Genomic DNA, 26,904 nt, shown 5'->3' with positions numbered 1-26,904 from the left:
GAGAGAGAGAGAGAAATCATTAATGGAAGGGATAAGAGAAATTGCGAGATCCTACTAAGTGAAGAGGAGAAGAAATCCGTAAAAGAGTTCTTCGAAAACATAGTGGTGAACGAACACGGAAAGATAGGCCACGCGGAGTTCAAGAGGTCCGTGAGCGCGTGCTTAGCGGCCAATGCCATCTTCGAAAAACTCGACACGAACGGAGACGGATACCGTGAATAAGTTGAACGTGCCGAGGTGCGCGGGCTGCTACAATTTGCTCATTTCGTGCCTGCTGTGCGTCGGAAAATGCCCGCGCACGTATGATCATGGCTGCGGCTGTTACCGCCGGAGCGGCGAAGATTTATCGCTCCACGGACCACGAGCACTCCTCCAACTACATGATGGACAATCATTCCCTCGTGGCGGTGCTCAAGGATTGAACCGCTGAAGCAGAAGAAAAAAAAATGGAAGGTAGATTATCATTTATCAGTCATTACTCTGTATTCAACAAATAACAAATAGATTGATTTTAAGGTAAATAGCACTTAACTCCTCTATAAAACCATTTTTTTTTGCAGATGACCCCTTGTGCTCGTAATATCAGGGATGACAATTTTTATCCGAGCCGCAGATACCAGCCCCGACCCACCCAGAAATTTACGGGTAATGCCCGCGCCCCGCAAATAAATAGGGAGGGTATGAGTTCTATTTATCCCCCCAAAACGGGTTGGGGGCGGATTTTTCTATACCCGCCCCATAGACCTGCCTCGTATCCGCCCCGCATGTAAATCTATATTATTTTATTATAGTTTTTTATTTTATTTATTATAATATTAATATCTTAAAAAATAAAAAATAAAAAACTTTCAAAATCTTATTTCTTTATTTTTATTTTTTGTTCAAAATTTTCGAGATTCATATTATTGATATTAAACTTGAAGTTTTACAATTTTTTTATTTATAAACATAACTTGTTTCTTAATGGGCGGGTGGGTACCCACAGATTTTTTGCGAGGCAGGTTAATGAAATGTGCACCCGCTGCAGGTTGGGTGCGGGTTTAGTATGGGCGGGTGCGAGGAATGCCAAACTCGCCCCATGGTCATCCCTACGTAATATCAACTCATAACCTCCTTATAGTTTATGGGGTAGTTTTCGTTAGTTTTTTCGTCAAACTTAATCGCGTGTGTCATTTGCAAAAAATATTGCTTTAACATTTGATACATGTGCTTAAGTTTAATGGAAAACTAACAAAAACTACATACATCAACCACAAGGGTTATGTGCTGAGATTACAAGCGCAAAGGTTTGCACCCCGGCCCAATCACACGTGGGTTAAGTGCTATTTACCCTTAATTTTAATATTTGCATAAATATCAAAATAGATTGATTTTAGATGAAACGTTTCATTCAACATTATATCAGAGTCAGACCGAATTCAATATCGTCTATGCACCCATTAAAAAAAAATTTACTTGTAGGGCTTCAAGATCAAATGATTCATCTCACTAAGAGCTTAATTTGTTAATTTTTGATATTATCTATTCGACTAATATTGAAGAAAGAGATGGAGGAGTTGCGCCAAACTGCGAAAGACCATTATCGAACTGGATCTCCAAAAGTGCAGATCTTGGCATTTGATTTCTTCAAATCGATGGATACAAACAAATATTCCACGGTAGATCTTTCTGAGTTCCTAGCGTTCATGAGATCGCACGAGGGTCGTTATTCGAACATGCTCAATCGCTGCTTCTTTGATGATGTGGGTTTGGATTCTAATGGAACCCTAGATTTCTCCGAACTGATGGTGTAGGAATTATTTCAATAATTATGTGGGCTCATATATGTGACGTAAATGTGTATGGCTCTAAAAGAAAATCCAAATTAATTGTCATCTAATAAAGATTATTGGGTTGGACTTATGGGTATTAGACTATAATTATGGGCTTAATGTGTTAAGACAATTAGAGTTTAATTGTGATTTATTGATGGGCTGAATCACAGTCAGGGGCGAGTCCACCCAAGGGCTAGGGTGGACTCAAGCCCCCCCTCACTTCAAAATTTTTCTCTACTATATATATATATATATATATATATATATATATATATATATATATATATAATATGTATTTTTTTTAATTTTAGCCTAATCAATTATATTATTTTATTCGGTAACTTTTACTCTATTTAAGCCAATTTATTCAAAGTTCCCTCAGTTCTCAAAGCCCCCTTCATGTCTGACTTGTCTATATTTTCTATTTCCCAACTTCGTTCTCGTTCTTTGAAAAAGGAAAACAAACTTTGTTTTATTGTATAGTTGTACTAATGGCGGTTAAATAGCTACCCGCAACTGATCAAACGCACACCGGCGATCAATTAACGTTTGACGTCTTTTCTTTCATCTGAATTTTCATAATGAATATTAATTAAAAGTCCATTGTGTAAATTTCATAATCGAGTTGATATTGATGTTTCTTAGAATTTTATAGCAATTTAACTTTTGCGATTCACTTTGGTATTATTTTCAGAATATTGAAAATGGAGGAAAAACAATTCATATCAAATTTTTATCTTACATTTCTTTGATAGCAATGTTTAAGCCCCCCTCACAACTTTTTCTGGCCTCGCCACTGATCACAGTTGTAATATAACTGGACTCTATAGTTATATAAATGGTCGTGGTCTCCAAAGAAACGTAACCATTCCGTCTCTTCTAAAATCCATCGTTAGAGAGATAATTAAGAAACTGCGGATTCTTTGGAAGACCTGTTCCAATTCAAGCGGAGATTCGAAGATTTGACGAATCGATTCCATGATGATGTAAGGTACACTTCCGTGATTATGTTTCTGTATAATTCTCGTTGATTCAAGCATGTTGGTTCTTGGGATTTGTATATGTATGTACGATAAATTTTCTACAGATGGCCCTCTATTACATCATCAAGAGTAGCCGCCCGTTTTGCGACTTTTGTGGGAAATTTATACCGGGAATATTCTTCTCGTGCGTCGAGTGCTTCAACAATTCTCAAGCGACACCATTCGCTCTATGCCCGGGTTGTTACCGGTCTAAAAGATGCAAACACCATTATTAATATATATATATATATATATATGCAAATTGTCAATTATTGATGGTGCAAGTGGCTACTTAATCACCAACATTGTCTTTGCAAAATAGCATCGATCACCACTCTTTGACTCGATCCATATTTCTGTTTTTTTATTTTTATTTTGTCGCGTTCGACACTTCTGTAGTTTTCCCTTTACGATCGAAAATCGAAGGAAAAAATGGAGCTAAAGAAAATGTAATAATACTATTGATAATTAACTATCTCCTTAATATATTTGTGGCAGCTATGGGCTAGTTCTTCATAAAATGCAATAGTTCCTGTACAACCGAGTAATAATCCGACTAATTATTATACGAATATCGTCGATTCTCCAAACTCGGGCCCTAATTATTCGAATGCAATAGTTCCCGCAACATCTAATAATTGCTTTGACTGTATAATGTATGAATTGTATTTGCATAGTGAAAAGTTGTATTTTCAAACGTTTTGTTCGAAAACTCGTAATAAAAGTTTCAAATTAAGTAGTCTACGTAACACTTACCAACTCAACATCAATTATTTTATATTTTCAAATTTAAAAAATAACAAACATAACAATATAATAATTATTGGATCATATCAAATTAAAAAATAATTAAACTTCAATTATTAGAAAATAATTAAAAAGTAGTATATATTGTATAATAATAAGTGAAATATATCTTAAGAAATTAATGAGCTAAAATAAATTCAAATACTTAAGATTACTATTATTATGAATTGATTTCTTAGAATTTATCGATATTCGATTAATTGGTCGAATAACAATTAGATGTTATTTATTTAATATCTACCAAACGCAAGATAATATTTTAAATTTTTATATATTGCATTTTTTAACAGATAATTTAATTATTCTTTTAGTTATGCCTTTCATAAAGAAGAAAATTTTAAGGTTTTAGAATTTAAAATATAATTTTTCTTAGGAGTGTTTGGTTGACGAAGAAACCTCCGCGCATGTTTTGTGTCTTTGTTTAAAACAACTTATTTGAAGGATATTTGGGAATCTGCCTGGTTTCTGCTCAAGCCGACGAAGAGTTGCTACCAATCTTTTGGGTCTTGGTTCGATTTTTTGAGCCGTTGTCTGTTTAAGAAAATTTCTTTTGCCTCTCTTTATTCCGTCACTCCGTTTCTATGATGTCGTTGTTGAGGACTGTCTCTATCTCACAAATTTATTTTCTTCTTGCTCTTTTATTTTTGTTAATCATCAGTGTAATAAACTGGCTCATTCTCTTGTTTCATTGATTGTTAATGACTGTTTGAATGGATGTTCCCACCCTCCGTTTTCGGTCACGTGTGCCTAATCTAATTCATATATTCCCCTAAAAGATGAATTTACAATACTAATTAAATTGTGCTTAGAAGGGCAATCGTTACAAATGATACTTTATGGGGGTAAATACTACATAGTGTATAGTTTAGGGGTGTAAACTGTATTTAATCCTAATTATTATATAATTCCAAAATTTCAATAATCTTATGGCTTGTGGTACTTTCCTGGATTTTGTGTCCGTATTCAATAAAATCAAAAGCGGGCTTCAATTTTGACACAAGTTTCAGCTTCTTTCCGCTTTAGCTTCTGGCGGGAAGCACCACACACGGCGGTGCTCCACCTTTTCGTTTCCCCCTTTCCCCCCTTTGTTTCTCTCACTAAAACTCAGCCACCATGTACTGGCTTACGACCAAAAACGCCGTCGTTCTTATACCCCGTTGGCGCTCGCTCTCCTTCCTCATCAGCCCCCATCTCCACCGTCATTTCTCTCCCTCCGCCCCTTCCCCACTGTAACGAAACCACTCTCTCTCTCTCTCTCTCTCTCTCTCTCTCTCTCTCTCTCTCTCTCTCTCTCTCTCTCTCTCTCTCTCTCTCTCTCTCTCTCTCTCTCTCCTATGTAATAACGCGAAATTGTTGTTTATTTTGTGCTGAAACTTTATTTTAAAATGTGGGTTTATTATTCTGTACTAAATTTTGGATTCCCACTAGGTTAATTATGCAACAATGGTGTAAAAATTGAATCTTGTAAATTGTGTCTGAATTTTAAGGTTTCTATTATCAAGAATTTAATATCTTGCTTGTAGTGTGATCTCATTGGTGAAAGCACTTAGTTTCAGACTTATTGGCAACTGACTTAATATAATTTGGAATCGGTATTAGCTCATTTATGTTAATCCCGTAGTTTAATGGTCTTTCGAAATAATATTTCTCCGGTTTTCGAATTTCTGCTACTCGCATACATATAGTTGTCTCTTAGAACAATATTTTCCTCTCCCGACAGTATAAGGCAGTCGGAGCGCGTTTTTTGCTTCAAAGAGAGAAAGCTTTACACCAAACCTATTAAGAAACACAAACAATCAAAGATTTCCCTTGAAGATAAAGATTACGCTCATGTTATCTGGTGGAAGGAGGTTAGATATTCATATACATATACATATATGATAAATCGCTGTTTCGCTTAATTTTCACACATTACATAATTAGGAAAAAAAAATTCAGCTTATTGTCTTCGTGCGGACCTCTTACGTAATTTCTTGCAAGTCTAAATGGAGCGTGTTTATTCTTGTTACAGAGAATACAGCTGTGCAGAAAGCCTTCTTCTGTTGTGCTTGTTCAGCGGCTTTCGTTTTCTAATTTACTAGGCGTCGATGCCACCTTAAGAAATGGAAGGTAATCTCCAAAACTCTCGTTTTACATCACCGGAAAATATTTATTTTTCTTGGGTTACGATTGAAAATTTATTGGGGCAATAATTATACGAAGCATATTCGGTAACTTTATAGTTGATATATTGTAGCCTCAAAGAAGGAACTCTTAATTGGGAAATATTGCAATTCAAGTCGAAATTTCCCCGCGAAGTTTTGCTATGCAGAGTATGTTTGCATCGTTTATTTCATTTCGGTGCCTTAATTTCTTATTTTCGTACACCTCAACAAACCCAAAATTTCACTAATACGAATGTATTTATGAAGGTTGGAGAGTTTTACGAGGCGATTGGTGTCGATGCGTGCATTCTCGTGGAATATGCTGGATTGAACCCCTTTGGTGGTTTGCGTTCAGATAGTATCCCGAGAGCTGGTTGCCCTGTAGTGGTACTTATTTCCCATATGTATTTTCTTGAGTGCAGTTATTTAAATAATTATTTAAAAATTAACTGATTCAAACAAATTAATTATTATATATTATTGTTTGGTTCTCAATGTGGAATGTAATGAAATTCCCATACGGATAACAGAAATTCAATTCGTGAAAGATCGGGAAAGCCAGAAGAATTTTCACTTGTGCAATTTACGATTCTGTAAAAAAGTATTGACCATGCTTTTCGCTCGCCTGATGACGTTTGACTTTCTTATTCATGCAGAATTTACGACAGACATTGGATGACCTAACACGTAATGGTTTCTCCGTTGTGAGTACCCCGACACTCAATATTTGATGTTTTAGCATTGAAATTTGTGATTTATTTATGGTTTCTCTTACTCGATTATTTTTCTTAAATACTACGTAAAGTAGATAATTTGGAAACATTGTTTTCGTTTTTTTTTACTTTGCAGTGCATAGTGGAAGAAGTTCAGGGTCCGGCTCAAGCTCGCACACGTAAAAGTCGTTTTATATCTGGGTAAATTTCCATATTGAACTAATTTTTAAAATTCACTAGCTCGATTTTTTGTTTGGTGATCATTTTATATCGGTGAATCTAGTCCATTTTTAAACTGGGTTTCGTGAAATTGCGATGCTTATAATACCAAGAAAAATCTGATTTCTTAATTATTGGAGTTATTCAGACATGCACATCCAGGTAGTCCATACGTGTTTGGTCTCGTTGGAGATGATCACGACCTCGATTTTCCCGACCCGATGCCCGTAGTAGGTATGAGCCGAGGGTATTCATTAATTATATTCTGATCTAATTTGCTAATTGATAAAAAAATTTCGCATGGATTAAAACTTGATTTCTTCTACCTCAAGGAATATCTCGTTCGGCGAAGGGGTACTGCATGGTAACGGTGTTTGAGACAATGAAGACCTATTCTGTAGAGGATAATTTGACCGAAGAAGCCTTGGTTACCAAGCTTCGCACTTGTCGGTGCCATCATTTGTTTCTGCATACATCGTTGAGGAACAATTCATCAGGTTATAACTTGTGATGCACTCTACGTAAATCGCTTGTGGTTAAAATAGTTCATATTGTTACAGAAATGACTATTTTTTTGAATATATACTGGCTATTATATTTACCCGTCTTTATGATTTACCCAAATATGATTTATAAAGAAAACGAATATTAATGATTAAGTTTGTAGGAACTTGTCGGTGGGGAGAATATGGTGAAGGTGGGCTGCTATGGGGAGAATGCAGTGCAAGACAATTTGAATGGTTCGATGGTAACGCGGTGGACGAGCTTTTGTACAAGGTTGTAATAAAGTCGTTGATCGCTTTCACATAGATACTATGCTTTGTTTACATCACATTTTTATTACATTACCTTGTGAAAATTCAGGTAAAAGATCTTTACGGCCTTGAAGATGACATCGCATTCAGAAATGTTACAGTCGCCCCAGAAAGTAGGCCGAGTCCGTTACACCTAGGGACAGCCACACAAATAGGTAATACAAAAAAAAAAATTACCGTTTGCATGTTGTTTGAATCTAACCTCCTTTTTGCAGTAGTATTTAAAACAGGGTAAATACTACTGAGGTAAGGTCAAATTACGAAAAAACCCCTCTTGTTTGGGTAATTACAACCACCCCTCAACTATGGATCTTCTTACAAATCCGCCATTTGCGGTGTCAAATTTACTGGAATCTTCTAGATTATGTGAAATATTTTCTCCAGTTTATACATCATAAGATGTGTCTCTTGGCTTGTAAATAGCAGATTGTGGTGCATCAGAAACTGCCTTTTTGCACAGAACGAGTACAAACTAGAGAATATTCCACGGAATCTAGAAGATTCTATTGAATTTGACACGATAAAAGTGGACGCGTACGAAGATTCGTAGTTGATGGGTGGTTGTAATTACCCAAACATGATTTTTTTTTTTGTAATTTGACCTTACCTGAGGGGGGTGACCGTAATTTACCCTATAAAAAATCGATGATTTCAATTCGTGCAATTTAACGTGATATTAATTCCTTCGATGCATGTTCTCAGGTGCTCTTCCAACTGAAGGGATTCCTTGTTTACTGAAGGTGCTGCTTCCGTCAAATTGTACCGGCCTTCCTGTTATGTGAGTGAAAAGTTTGTTATGTATCTATACTTACGAAACATATATTAGATGTGCATGTATACATTCGGTGTCCTACTTATTTCTTTTTCCGGCAGGTTTGTCAGAGATCTTCTTCTGAACCCTCCTGCGTATGAGATTGCATCAACAATTCAAGGTCGATCGTTATATATATGCAGTAAATATTTATACCGTGTTGTATATGATCACTACTATATTTGTGTGATATCTCCCTTGATAGTTTTTAGACAGTAAATGTTTCGTGTCTGCTTATAGTGGTAATTAGAACATATAGTGGTAATTAGAACAGAATTTCCGATTTCCGCCGATTCTGATCCGAAATTTTCCAATTTTGGAACAATATTTTTCAATCTGAACCCCGACTTTCAATTTTTCCAAAAGTATTTGGGTTGGAATTTGAACATTTACAACATTCCGATTCCCGATCCGATTTTAAGTTCCGAAAAACATTCCGATGTCTTCAGAATATTACACTTAAAACTACCAATATTATTGTGTATTATATATTTTAGGTGACCAAAAATTGGAAATTTCCGAATTCCGCCGATTCCGATCCGAAAATTTTACCAATTTGGAACAAGTTTTTTTCGTTTCAATTTCCGAAAACTCCGATTTTCGATTTTTCCAAATTTTTTTTTGGAACGGATTTGGAACTAGTTTTTCACTTCCGAAAAAATTCGATTTTTTCCAAAAAGGCTAATTCCGATCCGATCAGTCCGATTTACAACCCTTAGTGGTACGGAAAATCCTTTGACATTAGATGGCTTAATAGATGTCAATGTGGTGTTATTATGATATTCTAGCAGAGATTGCATAAAGAGAAGATAAATCTACACCTATTTTGTTTTTTAATATATTATTTTATTAACCTTACGGTGCATTTTTTGTGTCTTTTCAGAAGCCTGCAAACGAATGAGCAACATAACATGCTCCATTCCGGATTTTACATGTGTTCCTCCAGCCAAGGTTCAATTCTTGATCGATGACTTTTTAGTTTTATTTATTTATATCTAGGTTCTGTTTTGGAAGCAACCGGCTTCGATTACAACTCATGTTAATGAATTATAATGTAATTTCTAATATCTTTTTGTTTATTTGGTATTATTTCTTCTGAATTACTTACTTCTACTTATACTTTAGTCGTTATATTTTCTATCTGCAGCTCGTGAAGTTGCTAGAGTCGAGGGAGACTAATCACATCGAGTTTTACAAAATAAAAAATGTTCTTGATGATATACTGCAACTGAACTCAAATTCCGAGCTCGACGAAATTCTCAAGTTATTAATGGATCCTACTTGGGTATCAACTGGACTGAAAGTCGAACAAGAGACTTTAGTAAGTCAAAATTTTCTAATGTTGGTTTTATCTTTTGCCGGTGGAATTTACATTTTGGGCAAATTACGGCCCACCCCCCTAAGTTATGGTCGAATTAGGAAACCCCCCCTCATGTTTGGGTAATTACAACCACCCCCCTCAACTATGTATTTTCTTACGGAAATACCCCTCCAGAGGTAAATTTAGGGATGTTAAATCGGTAAAACCGAACCGAAACTTCGGTACGCCGACATTTTATACCATTTACCGAACTGAATATACGATTTGGTTCGGTAAATAACCGAATTACATAATTTTTATGTAAAAATATTTAAAAGGAGGGGGTGGCTGTAATTATCCAAACAAGAGGGTTTTTTTTCGTAATTTGGTCATACCTCAGGGGTGGCTGTAATTTGCCCTTTACATTTAAAATAATATCTTTTTTCTTTTAATTTCAGGTGAATGAATGTAAATCGGTTTCCAATAGAATCGGAGAAATTATCTCGTTGGACGGCGAAAATGATCAGAAGCCTTCTTCATATGCCGTAATCCCGAACGAATTTTTCGAAGACATGGAATCTTCATGGAAAGGCCGTGTGAAGAGAATCCATTTAGAAGAAGAATACACAGAAGTTGATGAAGCTGCAAAGGCCTTATCCACTGCTGTAAGTCTACTCGAGACTAAAATTTTGCACGGCTTTTTAAATTAGATGTACGCATGGATATTCGAAATAAACGTCGAATATTATTTATTTACCAGATTGAAGAAGATTTTCTTCCGATAATATCGAGAATTAGAGCAACGACAGCTCCTCTTGGAGGACCAAAGGGAGAGATACTATATTCCCGGGAGCAAGAAGCTGTGTGGTTCAAGGGAAAACGTTTTACGCCGTCGGTTTGGGCTGGTACAGCTGGCGAAGAACAAATCAAACAGCTCCGACCTGCCTTCGATTCCAAAGGAAAAAAAGTCGGCGAAGAATGGTTCACTACAGTTAAAGTGGACAATGCATTAACCAGGTATTATCTTTTTTTTTTTAAATATAAAAATAAGGGTAAATTACAACCACCCCTGAGGTATGGTCAAATTACGAAACCCCCCCTCATGTTTGGGTAATTACAACCACCCATCAACTATAAATCTTCTTACGCGTCCACCCTTGCGGTTTCAAATTTAGTGGAATCTTCGAGATTATATGGAATATTATCACTTTTGTACCCATTTTATCCCATTCGAACTTCACATTTTAAAGCAAGATGTTCATAATATGTGTTTTTTGGCTTGTATATATCATATTGTGGTGCATCAGAAACTGTATTTTTACACAAAACGAGTACAAACTAGAGCACATTCCACGAAATCTAGATGATTATGTTGAATTTTACATTATAAGGGTGGAGGTGTAAGAAAAAATCATAGTTGAGGGGTAGATGTAATTCTCCAAACAAGAGGGTTTTTTTCGTAAATTGACCATACCTCAGGGGGTGGTTGTAATTTACCCTAAAAATAATATTTCTTCGGTTATTGCTTTGCAATAATTTGTTTATTGTTTCAGGTATCACGAAGCTGGTAGCAAAGCAAGAATGAAAGTTCTAGAACTATTGAGAGGATTATCTACCGAACTTCAAGCAAAGATCAATATTCTAGTGTTTGCTTCCATGTTGCTCGTAATCGCCAAGGCATTATTCGGCCATGTAAGGTTGGTAACACTAACAATTAATATATTTCTTCTCGATCTAATTATTTATCTTTTCTAGATATTTTTAAGAAGCGAGAGTTTTTTTCCGACAATTTATTTTACAAGGAAGTGTCTATCTCCATTTGAACGTTATCCGATTGTTGTTTAGTTTTTCCTCTTTTTCATAGACGAGTTTTCAGGCACCGTCAGTTACATTATTACAGGGAAGTCTCAATCTAATGTTTTGTAATAAGAAAACAAGTTTTCTCAAACACATTATTTTTTTAATTTTTAATTTTATTTTACGGAGATTTTGTATTGATATGCAGTGAAGGAAGAAGAAGAAAATGGGTTTTCCCGACTCTCACTCAAAGCCACAGTTCCGAGGTTTTCGTCCACAAAGCACCAAAATATTATCTAATGTTTCATTTTATTTTGTGTTGATTTAGTTTTTAGTTAATTTATTTACGATTCTTGATGGGATTAATATGCAGGATATAGATATCCTGCGCGGATCGGAAGGGATGAAGATAACTGGTCTATCTCCGTATTGGTTTGACGCGAACCAAGGTGGTGCTGTAGTAAATAATGTTGATATGAAGTCGCTGTTTCTCTTGACGGGGCCAAATGGGGGTGGAAAATCGAGTCTTTTGAGATCAATTTGTGCTGCTGCTTTATTGGGAATATGTGGATTTATGGTCCCTGCTCAATCAGCTACTATTCCACATTTCGACTCGATTATGTTGCACATGAAATCTTATGATAGTCCTGCTGATGGAAAGAGCTCGTTTCAGGTGATTATTTCTCTCTCTCTCTCTCATAATAAGATTCGAACAAGAAAAATCGGAATTAAATGTTACCATCTAATCGAATTGCTAGTTGTACGCATGCGAGACGATTTTATCTCTAAAATAGTACAAATTATGATATCGTTTCCAATTTCACAACAATATCTTTATTCCAAATTTCGAAAGTTTGGATTGCCGATTTTTCAGATATCAATTGGAACGGAATTGGAATACATCTTAGATTCCAATTTTCAATCCGATGTCAATTTTCAAGCTTTTTTTTTTTTACGAAAATTAATCTAATAATATCAGTAAAATATTATTATGTATTTTGTATTAGAGGTGATGAAAAAATTTGGAAATTTTTGAATTCCGCCGACTTCGACCCGATAATTTCCGATTTTGGAACAAGTTTTTTTGTTCCAATTTACGAATTTTTTTTTATACCAGAACTGGTTTTCCACTTCCGGAAAAATTGGATTTTTTCCAAATGAATAATTCTGATCCGATGCGTCCAATTCCCACTCCTAACCTTAGTATAAAAGAATTGATGGATCTCGTATTTTTGCACTCATATTAAAATTTCTCAGGTCGAAATGTCGGAGATTCGTTCCATTATTACAAGAGCCACATCAAAAAGCCTCGTCCTAATCGACGAAATATGCCGAGGCACCGAAACAGCAAAGGGCACATGCATAGCTGGCAGCATAATCGAAACCCTCGACTCAATCAGCTGCCTCGGCATAGTGTCCACACACCTCCACGGAATCTTCGATCTACCCCTTAGAAGAAAAAACACCGTCTTTAAATCCATGGGAGCAGAATTCATCGAAAATCGAACAATGCCAACATGGAAATTAATGGACGGTATTTGCAAAGAGAGCCTCGCTTTCGAAACAGCTCAGAGGGAAGGAGTGCCCGAAGAACTAATCCACAGGGCAGAAGAATTGTACGTCTCGGTTTACGCGAAAGAGTCGAAACTAAACGGCTTCGCTTCTCCTAAAGTGGTTAACAAGTCCGAGAAACAAGTTTGTCTTAACGAAGTGAAAAACGCCGTCATTAGTATTTGTCTGAAACGATTAAGTGATTATTACAAGAAGATTAATGGTAATGTATTGGAGCCTTCGGAAATGAGATTCGTTCTGATTGGTGCTAAAGAGCAGCCTCCTCCATCAACTATCGGAGCTTCGAGTGTTTATATTATTCTCCGACCCGACAGAAAACTTTACGTTGGAGAGGTATTCTTAGTCTTTAACTGAGTTTATTGCATTTAGTACCCCTGTATTATATCGTATTTCTCAAAAAGTCCCCCGTATTATAAATATTAGCAAAAACTCCCCTATGATGGATTTTATTTAGCAATCAACCCCCTAAAATGATGAGATTTAAGTAGAGATTCGTTTTTTTTTTCATTTTTTTTGTCAGACGGATGATCTTCAGGGTCGGGTGCGTGCTCATAGATTGAAGGAGGGAATGCAGAACGCTACGTTTCTATATTTCTTGGTACCGGGGAAGAGCATGGCTTGCCAGCTGGAAACTCTACTGATAAATCAGCTACCTGATGAAGGTTTTCAATTAACTAATTTAGCTGATGGAAAACATAGGAATTTCGGCACTTCTGATTTCGTAGAAACGGAAATGTCGGCTAGATAATAATTATAATATTCGACAGTTTTTTTGAAGGTTGAAAAAAATGTGAAAGAAATGTATGTATGTATGTATGTATGTCTGTAGTGGTTGTGGCAATTTTGGATTGATTTAAGCTGCTCCACTGTGACAGACTATTGGAAGTTCTTAACCCAATTTTTGGACACCCTTTCTTAAACTGTATAATTCTAATATTTATTGGGAAAAATACAGTTTTGGTCCCTCAACTTTGCAATGCTTTCAAATTTGGTCGTCCTTGTTCACAAAAAAATTACATTTTGTCCCCCATATTTTAAAAATTCAACACTTTAGTTATTTCCGTCAATTTTCTGTTAGTACTAACTGAATCAAGTTTGGTGTCCGTCACTGCCTTAAATGACGGAGTAATGGTAAATGATGAAAATGACCGAAAGTGTTAAATTATTAAAATCTAAGGGATATGTGTGTTTTGTGAACATGAGGGACCAAATGTGAAATCAGTACAAACTTGAGGGATGAAAACTGTAATTTTTCTAATATTTAATCTATTTAAGTTATATACATATAAAATAAAAGGGGTCATTAGCATTTAGCCTCTCTTATGGCTAAGAAATGGTGATATGTTATCGTCTTTTAAATCTTCATTTGTGATAACATTTTAGCACTATTTATTCCAATAATACCCTTCACTTACATAATAAACATTAACATTATTTACTGCATTTATTATTTTCCAAGTCTTTTTTTTTTTTAATATTTTTTTTTTTAAATTTCTCTGGTTTTTTTTATAAGTTTACTACGTCGGATATGACAATGTTTGACTACAGTTATCTCTAGTCACGTTTCTTCTTTATATGTACCATTTTTTGACATTTTGAATCCAAAAAATTGTAATATTCGTATTATCACCAATTATGTATAATAAACGAATGTAAAACAATTTCAATTCACGACCACAATATATTCACACATAATCACGTGCATTTCTTCAATAAAAACAATCATCAGTATCATTATACATCAGAAAAAGCTACAGAGCTTATATATGACGACTATATATAATGGTATATGTAACTATTTATATGACTTCGTGATTATAGAGATATAGGGCTATCATAGAATCTTGATCATGTAATCTGGTTACATCAGTTGATGACTGTTGTTGATGCTACTCAAAGCTAAAAGCATTCAAAGAAAACATCAAAAAAAATGGATAAAATGTAAACGGTTGACCGATACACATGCTAAGTGGGCAAAATATATGCAAATGGTGTGAAATATGCAATAAACACATTATATGACTATATGTGATTCTGAGCACAACAGTTTGCAAAATATAACATGCGTAGTTACGCGACTATATGTGACTATTATTGTAGTGATTGTTACGGTATTATACAGTTGAAATCCATAACAACCAAATGATACCTACACATATACATTCTCAGATAAATGAACGGAGTCAAAACAATATGAAACCCGATAAAAGTATAATCATAGAGTGTCAGTGCATACAATCATGCTCTAAGATCCAAAATTTAAAAAAAATCACAAAAAACAATAAAATGCAGAATAATTGAAAATCGATATATGCATTCATAACAAACAAATAATAGGACTGAAAATTCAGATCCATAACGTGTTTTGTTGCTAGTTCGACAATTCGACAAAAAAAGAAAAAGAAAAAAAAAAGAGTAAAATTTACCAATTAATATTGTAGATATTATCAATTAAAATTTACCAATACCGAATATGACAATAGCCTATATTTCTTCAATAACAGTCACTTTAGTGTAACTCCAAACCCTTAAAAAAGATTATTAGAAAAAAAAGCTGATAATCTGTTTGTAACAGCATTTGCAAACACCACCTAATTATGAGATTATCAAGAATAAATTGATTTTTTTTAATAAAATTATTAATTTTGTTATAGCTAAATTTATTTAATAAATCAAACAACGCCTATATAATAAAATAATAAACTGAAATGTTTAATGTCGTTTCAATTTTATTAAGGCAAAATGAGCTTTTTAGTCCTGTAAGTTTGCTAGTTAAGAGTTTTAGTCCACCATGTTTTAAAATCAGAATTTTAGTCCTGTAAGTTACAAAAGTTGAGAATTTTGGTCCTATGACCTGCTATAACAGGTAATGTGATGGTTGGTTGAATGTGTTGGCATTTAAAATATAAAAATAAATAGATTAAAAATAAATTAGGTGATGTGGCTAATGAGTTGGACGATTTTGGAGGGAAATAAAATATACCATCAAATTACTTTTTTTATTTGATGAATGAAATCAACATTTTCGTAGTAACTATTTTTTAATTAATATTTTATAGTTTTCAATTGATAAAAATAGTAATTATATTTTATTACTCGTTATAGATATTTGTTACTCTTGGTTTGATGATGTATTTTATGTTTGGAGGCTCTAGAATACTTTTTTGGTACATTTAATTTAATAGAGTTTTGAATATATTTTATTATTTTTTCGGTTAATTCATAAATGTGTATTTGATCTCTTATACTAATTATGATTGTGCATGTCATTTAACTTTACAACAAGGTTTAATAAAATATTTTTTTTTCGATTTTATGTTGAATTTGATTGTTGGTTCAATTTCATTGTAATCGCTAAGTATAGATTTGTAAAAAAAAATGAAATATTTAGATAAATATGAATTTAATTACTATTTTATCAAATAGAAACTAAGAAATATTAATTAAACATTAGTTAGTCTTATTTCCTTCATAAAAAATATAATTGTAGATTTTATTGAATGGGTTTATTGTGGTTCTTTATTGCAAATATAACAAAAAAATTAAATATATAAATTAATATTTAATATGTTAAAATTTCGTCATTATTTTGGTGAATTTGACATTGAGGATCAATTTTTTCTCCAAAAACATCCAACTCATTAGCTACATCACCTAATTTATTTTTAATCTATTTATTTTTTTATTTTAAATGCCAACTCATTCAACCTACCATCACATTACCTGTTATAGCAGGTCATAGGACCAATATTCTCAACTTTTGTAACTTACAGGACTAAAATTCTGATTTTGAAACATGGTGGACTAAAAGTCTTAACTAGCAAACTTACAGGACTAAAAAACTCATTTTTCCCTTAATATCGTTTTGACTCCGAACCTGATTTTGACATATTTCTATTTTGATTTTGGCAAAATTCGTAACACGAAAACTGTAGTCCTTTGGGTTAGCTTTCTAATCCAACTTAAATCCACTAGATTGGATGCCGTGTGACAAAGTTATGCATGAATGAGCCACATTTTGAATTTTAGATAGCTCAATACATTAAAGTTGTGAGCAATATCCATTAATTCATGTATATCTTTCTCGTCCCATATCTAATTTTGGTGATTCAAGTTGTATTAGAAAACTAACTCAAAATACTACAAATTCTATTTTTCTGATTTTGCAAAATTTGGAATTAAAAATAATCAAAATCACGTTTAAAGTCGAAATAAATATTGAACGAACATTTATCACATCCCAATAATAAAATAATAAATTAGCAAGCACCGAATTGTTTTCGAAAAACAGTGTCGATTTTCGACTAAATTTCATTTGTGTGCGACGCATTCAGTTTATATTCTTCTTCGCGCTGCCATTGATAAATCGTTCGAGTTCCTGCAAATCGTCTACACACAGCTTCGATTTGGCTCAACCAATTTCACCCCGATCCGAAATTCATTTTCCCGAATGGATCAAGTAGCGGAGGAAGTGGAGAGAGTGAAAAAAGATTTCGAAGAAACGTACAATCAGACCCTCAAACACATCGATTCCATCCAAGATTACGGTAAAACTTCCAGAATCGGAATCGAAGAAGCGGAGAAGAAAAAATCGCTCCCCAGATTGAATGGGTTAGCTCAAGATGGGATGAACACGCTGCAATCGCTCCAATTCGATCTCGATCTTCTTGCCCCACAACTCCCCTCTGTTGATGATGTTGAAAATGCCCAATCTTTGGCCCTGTCTTGGAAAAATCAAATCCAGAGGTGCCCCATAATTGATATCCCACTTTTAATTTTTTTATTTTTTTATTTTTTATTATATTTCTTTCAGTTGTATCCAGTAATTTTGAATGTCTGGTTTGTGTTAAATGTTATGCCTGTGAAGTGTTTGTTGATATGCGTGTGTCAATAATAGGATTATAACAGAGAGAGAAAGGGCAATAAACTGGTTAATGGGATGCCTTGATTTTTAATCGAATATGTTCGTAATTGCAAAAAGGAGTCCGTTAATCTGGTCCTTCGTAAATTATGTTTGTATCGAAGATCACTGATTTTGGTGTTAGTTTGGATAAGTTGATCTAAATCTTTCCGTAAGTGGCACAAGCAGTAAACTATATGTTGTCTTTCGTTTTATCTTCGATAATGTCAGGCACGAAAATGATCGATGGGAGGTGAACTCTTTATTTTTCATTACTGCATGTGTAACATATTCAATTAAGTTTCTTTAAATTTACTTACTCATATTAATCTGAATTGAATTATAGTTTGCGGCTGAGTTTAAGGAATGCTAATTTGCAAGCAAAGACAAACATGACAAAAGCTGCTCAACAAGAGGTAACGAGTTTATATCAGCATATATATTTATTGACATGATATACATAAACTCTGCGTGTGCCATTTGGATGGATGCGTGTCGTAATTTTTTTTTTTTTAATTTTTTTTATGTGACTGATTGCAGAGAGAGCTCCTTTTAGGAGGTGGCGAAGAGTCTACAACTCGAAGGCGCAATCTGCAGTACGTACAATGCTTTTTGACTTGTCATTCGGAACATTATTCAATATCAATAGCAAGGAAATATTTCAAGATAACTTGTGATTTTCAAATAATACGACCTACCGTTGAATAAGTTTGTTTCGTAAAATAATTGTCAGGACAAAAGCAGGAATGACTTCTGCTGCTGAGAGCATCACAGAAAGCCTTCGACGTACTCGCCAGCTCATGGTTCAGGTTGTCAAAATTTCGACTTTTTTTTTTAATTTCTGATGTTGATATGCATTTTGGACTTTTATGTAATTTTCGTAATTTTCTTTTTCTTCTGTGTCAATAGGAAGTTGAACGAAGTGGAAGCACTCTCATGACTGTTGGTATGATCCTCGATTTCCTACAACAAGTATATATATATTTTTTTACCGATTTGTTTCCAACTAGCAAAAACGAACAGAGAGAAATTGCTTAAATTACTATTACTATTTGCCTTCAGTGAGTTCGCCTATCGATTTATATTTTGGTCCCTAGTCTTTATTCAATAGAGAAGCATAACTTTTAGCTTATCGTATCGGCAAAAAATTGTGATGCACGAAGAGAAGTTTTTCTTGATATGTTTTTCAATAATGTCAACGAGAGTTAAGTTAGGTAATAATTTTTCATGAGATTTTGTATGTTGGTACAGAGGAATCAACGGGAGTATTAAGGAAAGCCGAAAGCGAATACAAGGGCCACCGCTCGTTATTATCTAGGACCCGTAGCCTTCTCTCCACAATGCAACGTCAAGATGTTCTTGATAGGTATTAATCCTTAAAATAGAGAGTTAATTGCATTCAGCACCCTTTTGTTTACTCTAATTGCTAAAAGAACTCCCCGCGTTATAAATATTAGCAAACCCTCTCTATGATTCACTTTTATTAGCAAATTACCCCCTAAAAACGCATCATTTATTGGTTTTGTGCTAAAATTAATGCATCATAGGGGCGTTTTTGCGGATATTTATAACAAGAGGATTTTTTTAGCAATTTGATACAACACAGGGTGCTGAATGTAATAAACTCTTATAATAGTTGTAGTAGCCCCCCCCCTCTCTCTCTCTCTCTCTCTCTCTCTCTCTCTCTCTCTCTCTCTCTCTCTCTCTCTCTCTCTCTCTCTCTCTCTCTCTCTCTCTCTCTCTCTCTCTCTCTCTCTCTCTCGTCTAAAGTGGAGCTTGTTTTGGCAGAGTAATACTAATTACAGGATTGGTTCTCTTCTCATTGGCTGTACTGTACGTCGTCTCGAAGCGTGTCGGTGTACTAAAGTTGCAGAGAAAGGTAATTGATGCAGTGAAAGCCGGCATGGCAGCACAACAAGAAGAGATAGGTGGCAGAGATGGTATCAACGTTGCTCCCGTTAATCCAGTCGTTGTTCCCGAATTAAATATCCCATTAGAACACCCCATGCACGACGAACTTTGAATAAATTATATCCGTCTTTATAAACAGGCATGGTACATTTTCTTTCATTTTTTTTTTGTTTGTCAAGTGGAATTTATACAGTTAAAATCGGTGGGAAATGTTTTATTACTTACAAGATTGAACTGTGACGTGAAGTAGAAGATGAAACATTGAAAAGGAAATAGATATAAAAGAGAGTGACAAGATTAGATGACTCGTTCGTTTGTTCGTCCCCTACGCGAGGAGCCAGAAGTTTTTATGGGTTTTGCTGGTGAGGAGATAGCCTCCATGTTGGCCCTTTTTCTGCACCGCTACGCATGTACATTTGCTGTTCGTTATTATATGGTCCGTGTCTAGTCCTCTCAGTGAACCCCCTCTTCTCGACCTGCAATTTTCGGATTAATTTATACGGTGATTATCGGAATTATTATGATTTAGTTATTAATTAGTTTGTCATGTTGTTATATATATATATATATATATATATATATATATATATATATATATATATATATATATATATATATATATATATATATATATATATATATATATATAGATCAACACAAATTCTGCAATTTTATATGGACGGAGTAATTATTTTACTAGACTGAAGGTTTTGTTCTTTGGGTGCAATTAGAAAGAAGTATTTGTTGGCAAAGGAATTGATTTTTAAGTGTTTGCCAAAGCTTATTTAAAAGTATAGGTCAGTAAATGTGAGTTAAGTTGATTTTAAGGTGGTGTTTGTAAGAGCTTTTGAATATTTTTTTTGCTTTTAGGTGCTTGCAGAATTAACTTTTACTTTTGTTTCTCTTAAAAATAAGTTGCTATTAAGCTATAGACTTAAAAGCACATATAAACAAATTTTTATTTTATTTTATTTAAGTGGGTTTTTCAAAGCATTTGTAAACACCTCCAACTTTTAAAAATAAACAATCACTAACTTTTACTTTTAAATAAGTTTTTGCAAATATTACCTAAGTGCTTATTTTTAAAAGTTAATGGTATTTACAAATTCACTGGTAAAATTAACTTAAATAGAAAAATCAGGTCTATAAGTACTTATTAAATATAGTTTAAAACAACTTATTTTGAAGAAAACAAAAGTTTATTTTGCAAAAACATAAAAACAGCAAAATCTATTTTCAAAACATTTTGCAAACACCACTCGACAGGTATACAATTTCATGAAAAGGGTTTCTCGCAAACAAAAGCATGAGTTGATTACAATAGAAATTCAAAGAATAATAATTGAAGAATATAATGATGATGCTATATATGCATAAATTTCACAAAATATTAGGAATACTTGAGATGAATGAAAATACTTTTATGCATTATATGGTATTTGTGACACTTTCAAGATTTTCATATGCAATTGTTTGATAATATAATAAAATAGTAAACTCACCCTAAAATTGCATTGGAAAGACTTCTCTTGTGTCCAACAATAAGAAGATCAATCTTAAGCGCTGCGCTTTGCCCAAGAATCACCGAAGCCTTATCCTTTCCGTCGGCCATCTCCGCCCTCGCCACCACCACCGACACCTTCAGCTTCGGTTGTGCCGCCCCGCACGCTTGCTTCATCGCATCCAGAAAATCCACCTCCACCCCTCCTCCGCCACCCTCCGCCGAAGCCGGAGGCAAGGAATTGGACGCGGCGGCACCACCGGCACCGGTGCTCGGCTGCTTTCTAAATAACGCGCCAAAGGGATTCCTCCATGCATTGGGATTCTCGACGTGGAGAAGAACCAAGGTGTCGTTGTCGACGATTGCGTGCGAGAGGGCGTACTGGAGGGCACCCGCGGACTCGCGTGTGGGGTCCGCCACCACCATCACCTTGCGTGCGCCTTCCATGATCATCAATGTACGGCCGCCACCTCACCGGGCCACCACCACCACCACCACCACCTCTTTTTCTTTCTGGCCTTGATGGCATATTAGGATATTTGGAAATGGCAATGGAGAATAACTGGATGTTACAAAAAATATGAGGATGTAATTTACCTTTGATTTTTCATATTAGTTTCATGCTCTTTCCTATATTTAGGAGATTTATTTGTCTTTTTTTTTTTTTTTAAAAAAGTCGCCATGCACAAGAGCAAAATACAGTTTTCATCCCTCAAGTTTGCATTGATTCATATCTGGTCCCTTGTATTAAAAAAAACACATTTGGTCATTCATGTTTCAAAAATTCAACTCTTTAGTCTTCCGCGTAGAGGTGGTAAACGAGCCGAGCCGGCTCGCGAACTCGACGAGCCGGCTCGAAAAAAGCTCGAACTCGAGCTCGGGTTTTTCGAGCTCGAGCCCAAAATTAGTTGTTCGACAGCTCGCGAGCCGGCTCGCGAGCTGCCTTTTTTTTTTTTTTTTCTCTTTTTTTTTTCTTTTTATTCTTATTATTATTATTAACTAATTAGTAAATAGTCTATAATAATAAACATATCTAGTAATTAAATAGAGACAAATCTATATTACTTAAATAATTCATAATAATAGAAAATATTATAATAATAATAATAATAATAATAATAATAATAATAATAATAATAATAGAAAAAATAAAAAAATATATAACTAGAGTTCATTATTTATTTTATAATTTTTTTATTTTCCTATGAATAATTTTTAATAAAAAATAAAATGATTTTAATAAAAAAATTAAATAATAAAAAAAAAAAAAATTAAGCCTAAGCCTGAGCTCGAGCCAAAAAAAATTGGCTCGATGAGCTCGAGCTCGGCATCATGGACTCGAGCTCGAGCTGGCCAAAAGAGCCAAGCTCGGCTCGAGCTCGGCTCGTTCCCACCCCTACTTCCGCGTCAATTTACCGTTAGTACTAACGGAATCAAACTTGTGCCCATGACTTCCTTAACCGACGAACTAACGGTAAATTGACGTAAAAGACCAGAAATGTTAAATAATTGAAACATGAGGGACCAAATTAGTAATCAGTGCAAATATGAGGAAAATTGTATTTTTCGCAAACTTTGAAACGGTACGAAAATAAATAAATAAATAAACAATCAAATCAAAATTTTGGCTATATTTATCATCATTTATTGGTAAAAACCCATTTGTTATATTGAATAGTGAACAAATTATTTTGTATTAAGATAAACCTCTATGTTGTGTTTTCTTTAATTCACAACCCCTAGTCGGCACAAGGACCTTTCTTTTAGCAATTAAGGTAAAAGACAAGGTCCCAAATGCAATAAACCAATTTTTATCGTAGCCAATCGAAAGTCGAAACTGTAAACCTCGACTAAGCCTAAAACAATAAAAATGCATGTGTACTTTACTCCATTTTTCGGATTCCAAGAATAAATATATCATAAGTATTATTCAGTGAAAATATAAATCTAGAGCAAGAAGCTAGTGAAAAAGAAAGCATCAGGCTTTTGCATTCAATTTTTCGAGAAGTATCTTGTTCAAAATCCCCGGGTTTGCTTTCCCTTTCGTTTCTTTCATTATCTGGAAATTGTTCGTAAGAATGTTAGAACGAATCTCTTGTATAACACACAAAAAAATAGAGAAAATAAACGAATGTCGTTTTGGTAAATAATCACACACCTGGCCTGCAAAAAATCCTTGTAGCTTCGTTTTACCCCCTCGATACTGCTCCAACTGCTTCGGATTTTCTGCAAGGACTCTATCCACTATTTTCTCGATCTCAGACAAGTCCGTAATCTGATTAAGGTAATTAAAAAAAAAAAAAAAAAAAAAAAAACGTCAAGCTTTGTGTGAAGGTTCTTATGACAAAATTATAAATACGAAAGAACAACGTGAAACAACTTGCCTGAACCAAATCCTTTTCTTTAATAAGTCCTTTCACAGTTCCACCCTTTGCCATTAGCTCAAACAGTATCTGCACGTTTCATGCAAATAAAAATATAAAATCTCAAAACAGTACCGAAAACGAATCGTAGTACATAACTGTTTTTATTTTTATGCTTGCATTTATTTTTTAATATTAGGTATAAGAGGAAATGTGGATACCTCTTTGCCAATCTTTCCACTAATTGTTCCACCTTTAATCGAGGCTATCAGTTCGCCTAATTCTTGAGGGGTAAGCTTAATCTCGTTAACGGACAATTTCTCGTTTTTCATATAAGCAGCAATATCACCCATTATCCAATTAGCGGCCAGTTTTACATCGGCACCCGACGCTATTGTGGCATCGAAAAATGCAGCTACCTAAGACAGACAGACATTTCACAATAGTTGGATGCCACACTAATTGCACCAAATTGCAGGCAAAAAACTGTAGACAAAAACCAACTTGAAAAGGGCTTACATTTACGTCATTTGCAAGAAAAAGAACGTCCTGCATGCTAAGTCCCATGTTCTCAAATCTCCTACGCTTTGTTTCTGGTAATTCAGGTAACGAATTACGAATTTCATTAACGTATTCCTCACTGAGATTAACTTCCGGAAGATCAGGCTCCGGGAAGTACCGATAGTCAGCAAGTCCTTCCTTTTTTCTCATTGTAACAGTTTTCTGATTTCCCAAGAAATAAAAATTAAAAAAATAAATAAAGCAAGAAAATCATTTACGAGATAGTGTAAATGATAGTACGAAGAGAATGAAATATGACCTGAGCACCTTCCTCCCAGAGACGAGTTTCCAGTACGATTTTCTCAGCCTGGCCTTCATCGATATGTCGGACTTGCCTTAATATCTCAAAATCGATGGCCCTACTTACCGACGAGAACGAGTTCAAATTTTTTATTTCAACCTGTTTTATGCAAATTTCGATTTATTTTATGAAGTTACTACATAATCCGATAAAATCAAGAAAATTAGTGAAGAACAAAAAAAAATATAATAACTATGTGATTCGAGTTCGACTCGATGATATAAAGATAGTTTAGCTGCTATAAATTTACACGTCATTCTTGATAATTAGTTGGTACAAATAGAAATCATAGAAAAAATTAGCAGAAGTTGAACCGATACTCTCAAATTTATTAATATATTACGGTTCCGCATGTAAGCTATATAATAAAGTGAATAAAGCACTAAAAATCACCTTCGTGCCAAACTCCACCTGCCCAATCGGGCGAACCGATATATTAACATCGCATCGAAGAGACCCTTCTTGCATATTTCCGTTACTCACTCCAAGATACCTAACTAATCTCTGTATCTCTGCAGCATATTCTGCCGCTTCGACACCTGTTCTCATATCAGGTTCAGACACAATCTCGAGCAACGGAACTCCTGCCCTATTCAAGTCAACCTGTCAAAGAAACAAACCCGAAACCCTGAAAATCATTAAAAAGCAGAACACAACTGAAATAATGGTTGTAAGTCATCATCAAGAAGCAATTCACAAACGAGAAGATTGGCCAAGATAAAATAGTTACTGTCACACTAAATTCCAGCTTGTTCCAAAGATTAAGGCTCGTTTGGTTGTGGAGATTAGCCATGATTAACTAAATAATTGAACTTTGTTTGATGTTTGGTAAACCCAATAACTTCGTCGAGCCGGGAATATTATTTTATTGTGGCCTATCTTATTTATTGGACATTCCATGGTCCAATAAACCAATCTTAATGAAACAAGCCGTAAAAACAAGAAAATTTGATTGGAGAAAAAATCTCGACCTGAGAAAAATTGCCGTTTCCAGTATGAAGCAACTTTCCGGCATCTTCTTCCATATGAACTCTGGTGATGCCGAATTTTCGATGCCCACCACCAAATTCAATTGGAAGATCGATATCAACGTAACCATCAGCTGCAATCGGGATATCAAATTGTGATATCTGGTACCCTTTTGGAAGGTCCGGATAAAAGTACTGTTTCCTATCGAACTTCGAACTAAGAGAGAGTTTGCAGTTTAGTGCAAGACCAACTTTTACTGCACTCTCTATAACCTTTGAGTTGAGAACCGGCAAGGCTCCAGGCAACCCCATGCAAATCGGACAAACGCTCGTGTTCGGCTGCGCCCCGTAGTTATAAGGGCAGCTGCAAAATGCCTTTGTGAGAGTCGCCAGCTGGACATGGGTCTCGATTCCTATGACTGCCTCGTAACTTTTTAGGACTTCTTCTAATTTTTTCGAAGGTTCTCTCCTTGGCACGTCTTTGAGTTGGGTGTGCTGCTTTTCTTGCGTTGCGGTTTGTCCTTGTGCACTGCTCATGCTACAATGTAATACGCCATGTTTTCTAGTAATACAAAGTGACGGTGGGTACGAACGGAAACAATTTGATCTTAAGCCCCTGAATAATGTCAATGCCATATCATATGCTGTAAACCTGAAGCAAAAATACGTATTAGCATTCGTAATTATTAAGATTGAATTTAAATTCGAGCTAAAAAGTAAAGAACTAATCAAGTTAGTAACAACAGAACAAAGCAATAAAGATTCAGGCTATTGGTGTTCTAATTGTACTGATTTTATATTCCAGCATTCTGTATAAAAGGGAGACAAGGATTCTCAAATGCAAGCAAGAAAAATATAATCTTTATCGAGGAAGAGCACAAAAATAAGACAGACTAGACATTTCTTCAAACACCTGGTGGGCAACCCGATTCAAGAAACATTCAACTTTCAAGAAACCCTCCCCCAAAAAGAAAAAGAAAAAGCAGGCTAAGGGTTCCAGCAAAAATAGGAACATATAAAGGTAAGGCATTTAAACCTGCAGGGATTCTCATACCCAGAAATATTTTTGCAGTCAAATCGTTCAGCAATCAATCGAGAGCATAAAGAATACAGTTCTTAAATGAAACGACAGTAGTTTCAACAATGGCGCAACGTTTTTTAAATAAATGCAAGTAAATATTTTACAGACCTCAAACATGGAATGGGGCTGCAGCAAACTACCACCGAATTGAAGATAAAAGGAGGTAACAAAAGTTACAGGTGGAATTAGATGATTGGACTTAACTTATCAATTGTGGTCGTGCCGGAGTGGTTATCGGGCATGACTAGAAATCATGTGGGCTTTGCCCGCGCAGGTTCGAATCCTGCCGACCACGATTCCTTTT

At 34.9% G+C, this 26,904-nt stretch overlaps 4 protein-coding genes, 1 non-coding gene and 1 pseudogene across 7 annotated transcripts; 4 read left to right on the top strand and 2 right to left on the bottom strand.

Moving 5' to 3' along the window:
- On the top strand, positions 1-3,072 carry LOC148768989 (uncharacterized; annotated as a pseudogene).
- Positions 3,073-4,446: 1,374 nt separating this feature from the next.
- On the top strand, positions 4,447-13,983 carry MSH1 (MUTL protein homolog 1). Its single transcript, XM_012973416.2, has 22 exons — positions 4,447-4,872; positions 5,364-5,493; positions 5,655-5,752; positions 5,880-5,955; positions 6,055-6,174; positions 6,444-6,491; positions 6,637-6,701; positions 6,868-6,953; positions 7,052-7,216; positions 7,387-7,496; positions 7,584-7,689; positions 8,237-8,312; positions 8,408-8,466; positions 9,229-9,296; positions 9,493-9,666; positions 10,104-10,310; positions 10,406-10,662; positions 11,199-11,342; positions 11,651-11,708; positions 11,816-12,115; positions 12,700-13,347; positions 13,535-13,983. The coding sequence occupies exons 1-22, from the start codon at positions 4,757-4,759 to the stop codon at positions 13,760-13,762; spliced, it is 3,339 nt and encodes a 1,112-aa protein (XP_012828870.2). The 5' UTR covers positions 4,447-4,756; the 3' UTR covers positions 13,763-13,983.
- A 3,263-nt stretch (positions 13,984-17,246) lies between these two features.
- Positions 17,247-20,024, top strand: ATSEC20 (Sec20 family protein). Its single transcript, XM_012973404.2, has 7 exons — positions 17,247-17,760; positions 18,261-18,330; positions 18,455-18,510; positions 18,648-18,723; positions 18,824-18,860; positions 19,166-19,280; positions 19,703-20,024. Exons 1-7 carry the CDS (start codon positions 17,465-17,467, stop codon positions 19,935-19,937), a joined length of 885 nt encoding a protein of 294 aa, XP_012828858.2. The 5' UTR covers positions 17,247-17,464; the 3' UTR covers positions 19,938-20,024.
- Positions 19,933-21,914, bottom strand: LOC105950076 (Adenine nucleotide alpha hydrolases-like superfamily protein). The gene is made up of 2 exons (XM_012973394.2): positions 21,328-21,914; positions 19,933-20,301 (listed from the first exon to the last, which is right to left on the bottom strand). The coding sequence occupies exons 1-2, from the start codon at positions 21,777-21,779 to the stop codon at positions 20,151-20,153; spliced, it is 603 nt and encodes a 200-aa protein (XP_012828848.2). The 5' UTR covers positions 21,780-21,914; the 3' UTR covers positions 19,933-20,150.
- Positions 21,915-23,119: 1,205 nt separating this feature from the next.
- On the bottom strand, positions 23,120-26,872 carry GATB (GLU-ADT subunit B). 3 transcript variants are annotated; one of them, XM_088820737.1, is made up of 9 exons: positions 26,709-26,872; positions 25,523-26,171; positions 24,945-25,154; positions 24,510-24,650; positions 24,209-24,412; positions 23,911-24,108; positions 23,711-23,779; positions 23,485-23,601; positions 23,120-23,385 (listed from the first exon to the last, which is right to left on the bottom strand). In XM_088820737.1, the coding sequence occupies exons 2-9, from the start codon at positions 26,153-26,155 to the stop codon at positions 23,305-23,307; spliced, it is 1,653 nt and encodes a 550-aa protein (XP_088676863.1). In that variant the 5' UTR covers positions 26,156-26,171; positions 26,709-26,872; the 3' UTR covers positions 23,120-23,304. The 3 variants fall into 3 exon arrangements, with proteins under 3 accessions (XP_088676863.1, XP_088676861.1, XP_012828843.2); XM_088820735.1 differs by having other exon boundaries at positions 26,556-26,728; XM_012973389.2 differs by having other exon boundaries at positions 26,574-26,728.
- TRNAS-AGA (transfer RNA serine (anticodon AGA)) lies at positions 26,814-26,895 on the top strand. The gene has a single exon. It is a non-coding gene; the product is annotated as a tRNA-Ser (tRNA).
- Positions 26,896-26,904: the final 9 nt, after the last annotated feature.

The sequence above is a fragment of the Erythranthe guttata genome, chromosome 7, assembly GCF_056151865.1.
Source record: "Erythranthe guttata isolate IM_541 chromosome 7, IM_541, whole genome shotgun sequence".
Taxonomy (NCBI): Eukaryota; Viridiplantae; Streptophyta; class Magnoliopsida; order Lamiales; family Phrymaceae; genus Erythranthe; species Erythranthe guttata.
Note: the sequence above shows the minus strand (reverse complement) of the source record. Positions and strands in the feature narration are given on the sequence as shown.

Coding starts and splice junctions, on each gene's coding strand:
- LOC105950076 (XM_012973394.2), bottom strand. CDS start 21,779: ATGATCATGGAAGGCGCACGCAAGGTGATGGTGGTGGCGGACCCCACA. Junction 20,302..21,327: donor CTTTCCAATGCAATTTTAGG/GTGAGTTTACTA, acceptor CGAAAATTGCAG/GTCGAGAAGAGGGGGTTCAC.
- ATSEC20 (XM_012973404.2), top strand. CDS start 17,465: ATGGATCAAGTAGCGGAGGAAGTGGAGAGAGTGAAAAAAGATTTCGAA. Junction 18,331..18,454: donor CAAAAGCTGCTCAACAAGAG/GTAACGAGTTTA, acceptor GACTGATTGCAG/AGAGAGCTCCTTTTAGGAGG. Junction 18,724..18,823: donor CTCGCCAGCTCATGGTTCAG/GTTGTCAAAATT, acceptor CTGTGTCAATAG/GAAGTTGAACGAAGTGGAAG.
- GATB (XM_088820737.1), bottom strand. CDS start 26,155: ATGGCATTGACATTATTCAGGGGCTTAAGATCAAATTGTTTCCGTTCG. Junction 24,109..24,208: donor TTCTTGCAAATGACGTAAAT/GTAAGCCCTTTT, acceptor TGTCTGTCTTAG/GTAGCTGCATTTTTCGATGC. Junction 23,602..23,710: donor AAGAAAAGGATTTGGTTCAG/GCAAGTTGTTTC, acceptor TACCTTAATCAG/ATTACGGACTTGTCTGAGAT.
- MSH1 (XM_012973416.2), top strand. CDS start 4,757: ATGTACTGGCTTACGACCAAAAACGCCGTCGTTCTTATACCCCGTTGG. Junction 6,175..6,443: donor GAGCTGGTTGCCCTGTAGTG/GTACTTATTTCC, acceptor TTATTCATGCAG/AATTTACGACAGACATTGGA. Junction 6,492..6,636: donor CACGTAATGGTTTCTCCGTT/GTGAGTACCCCG, acceptor TTTACTTTGCAG/TGCATAGTGGAAGAAGTTCA.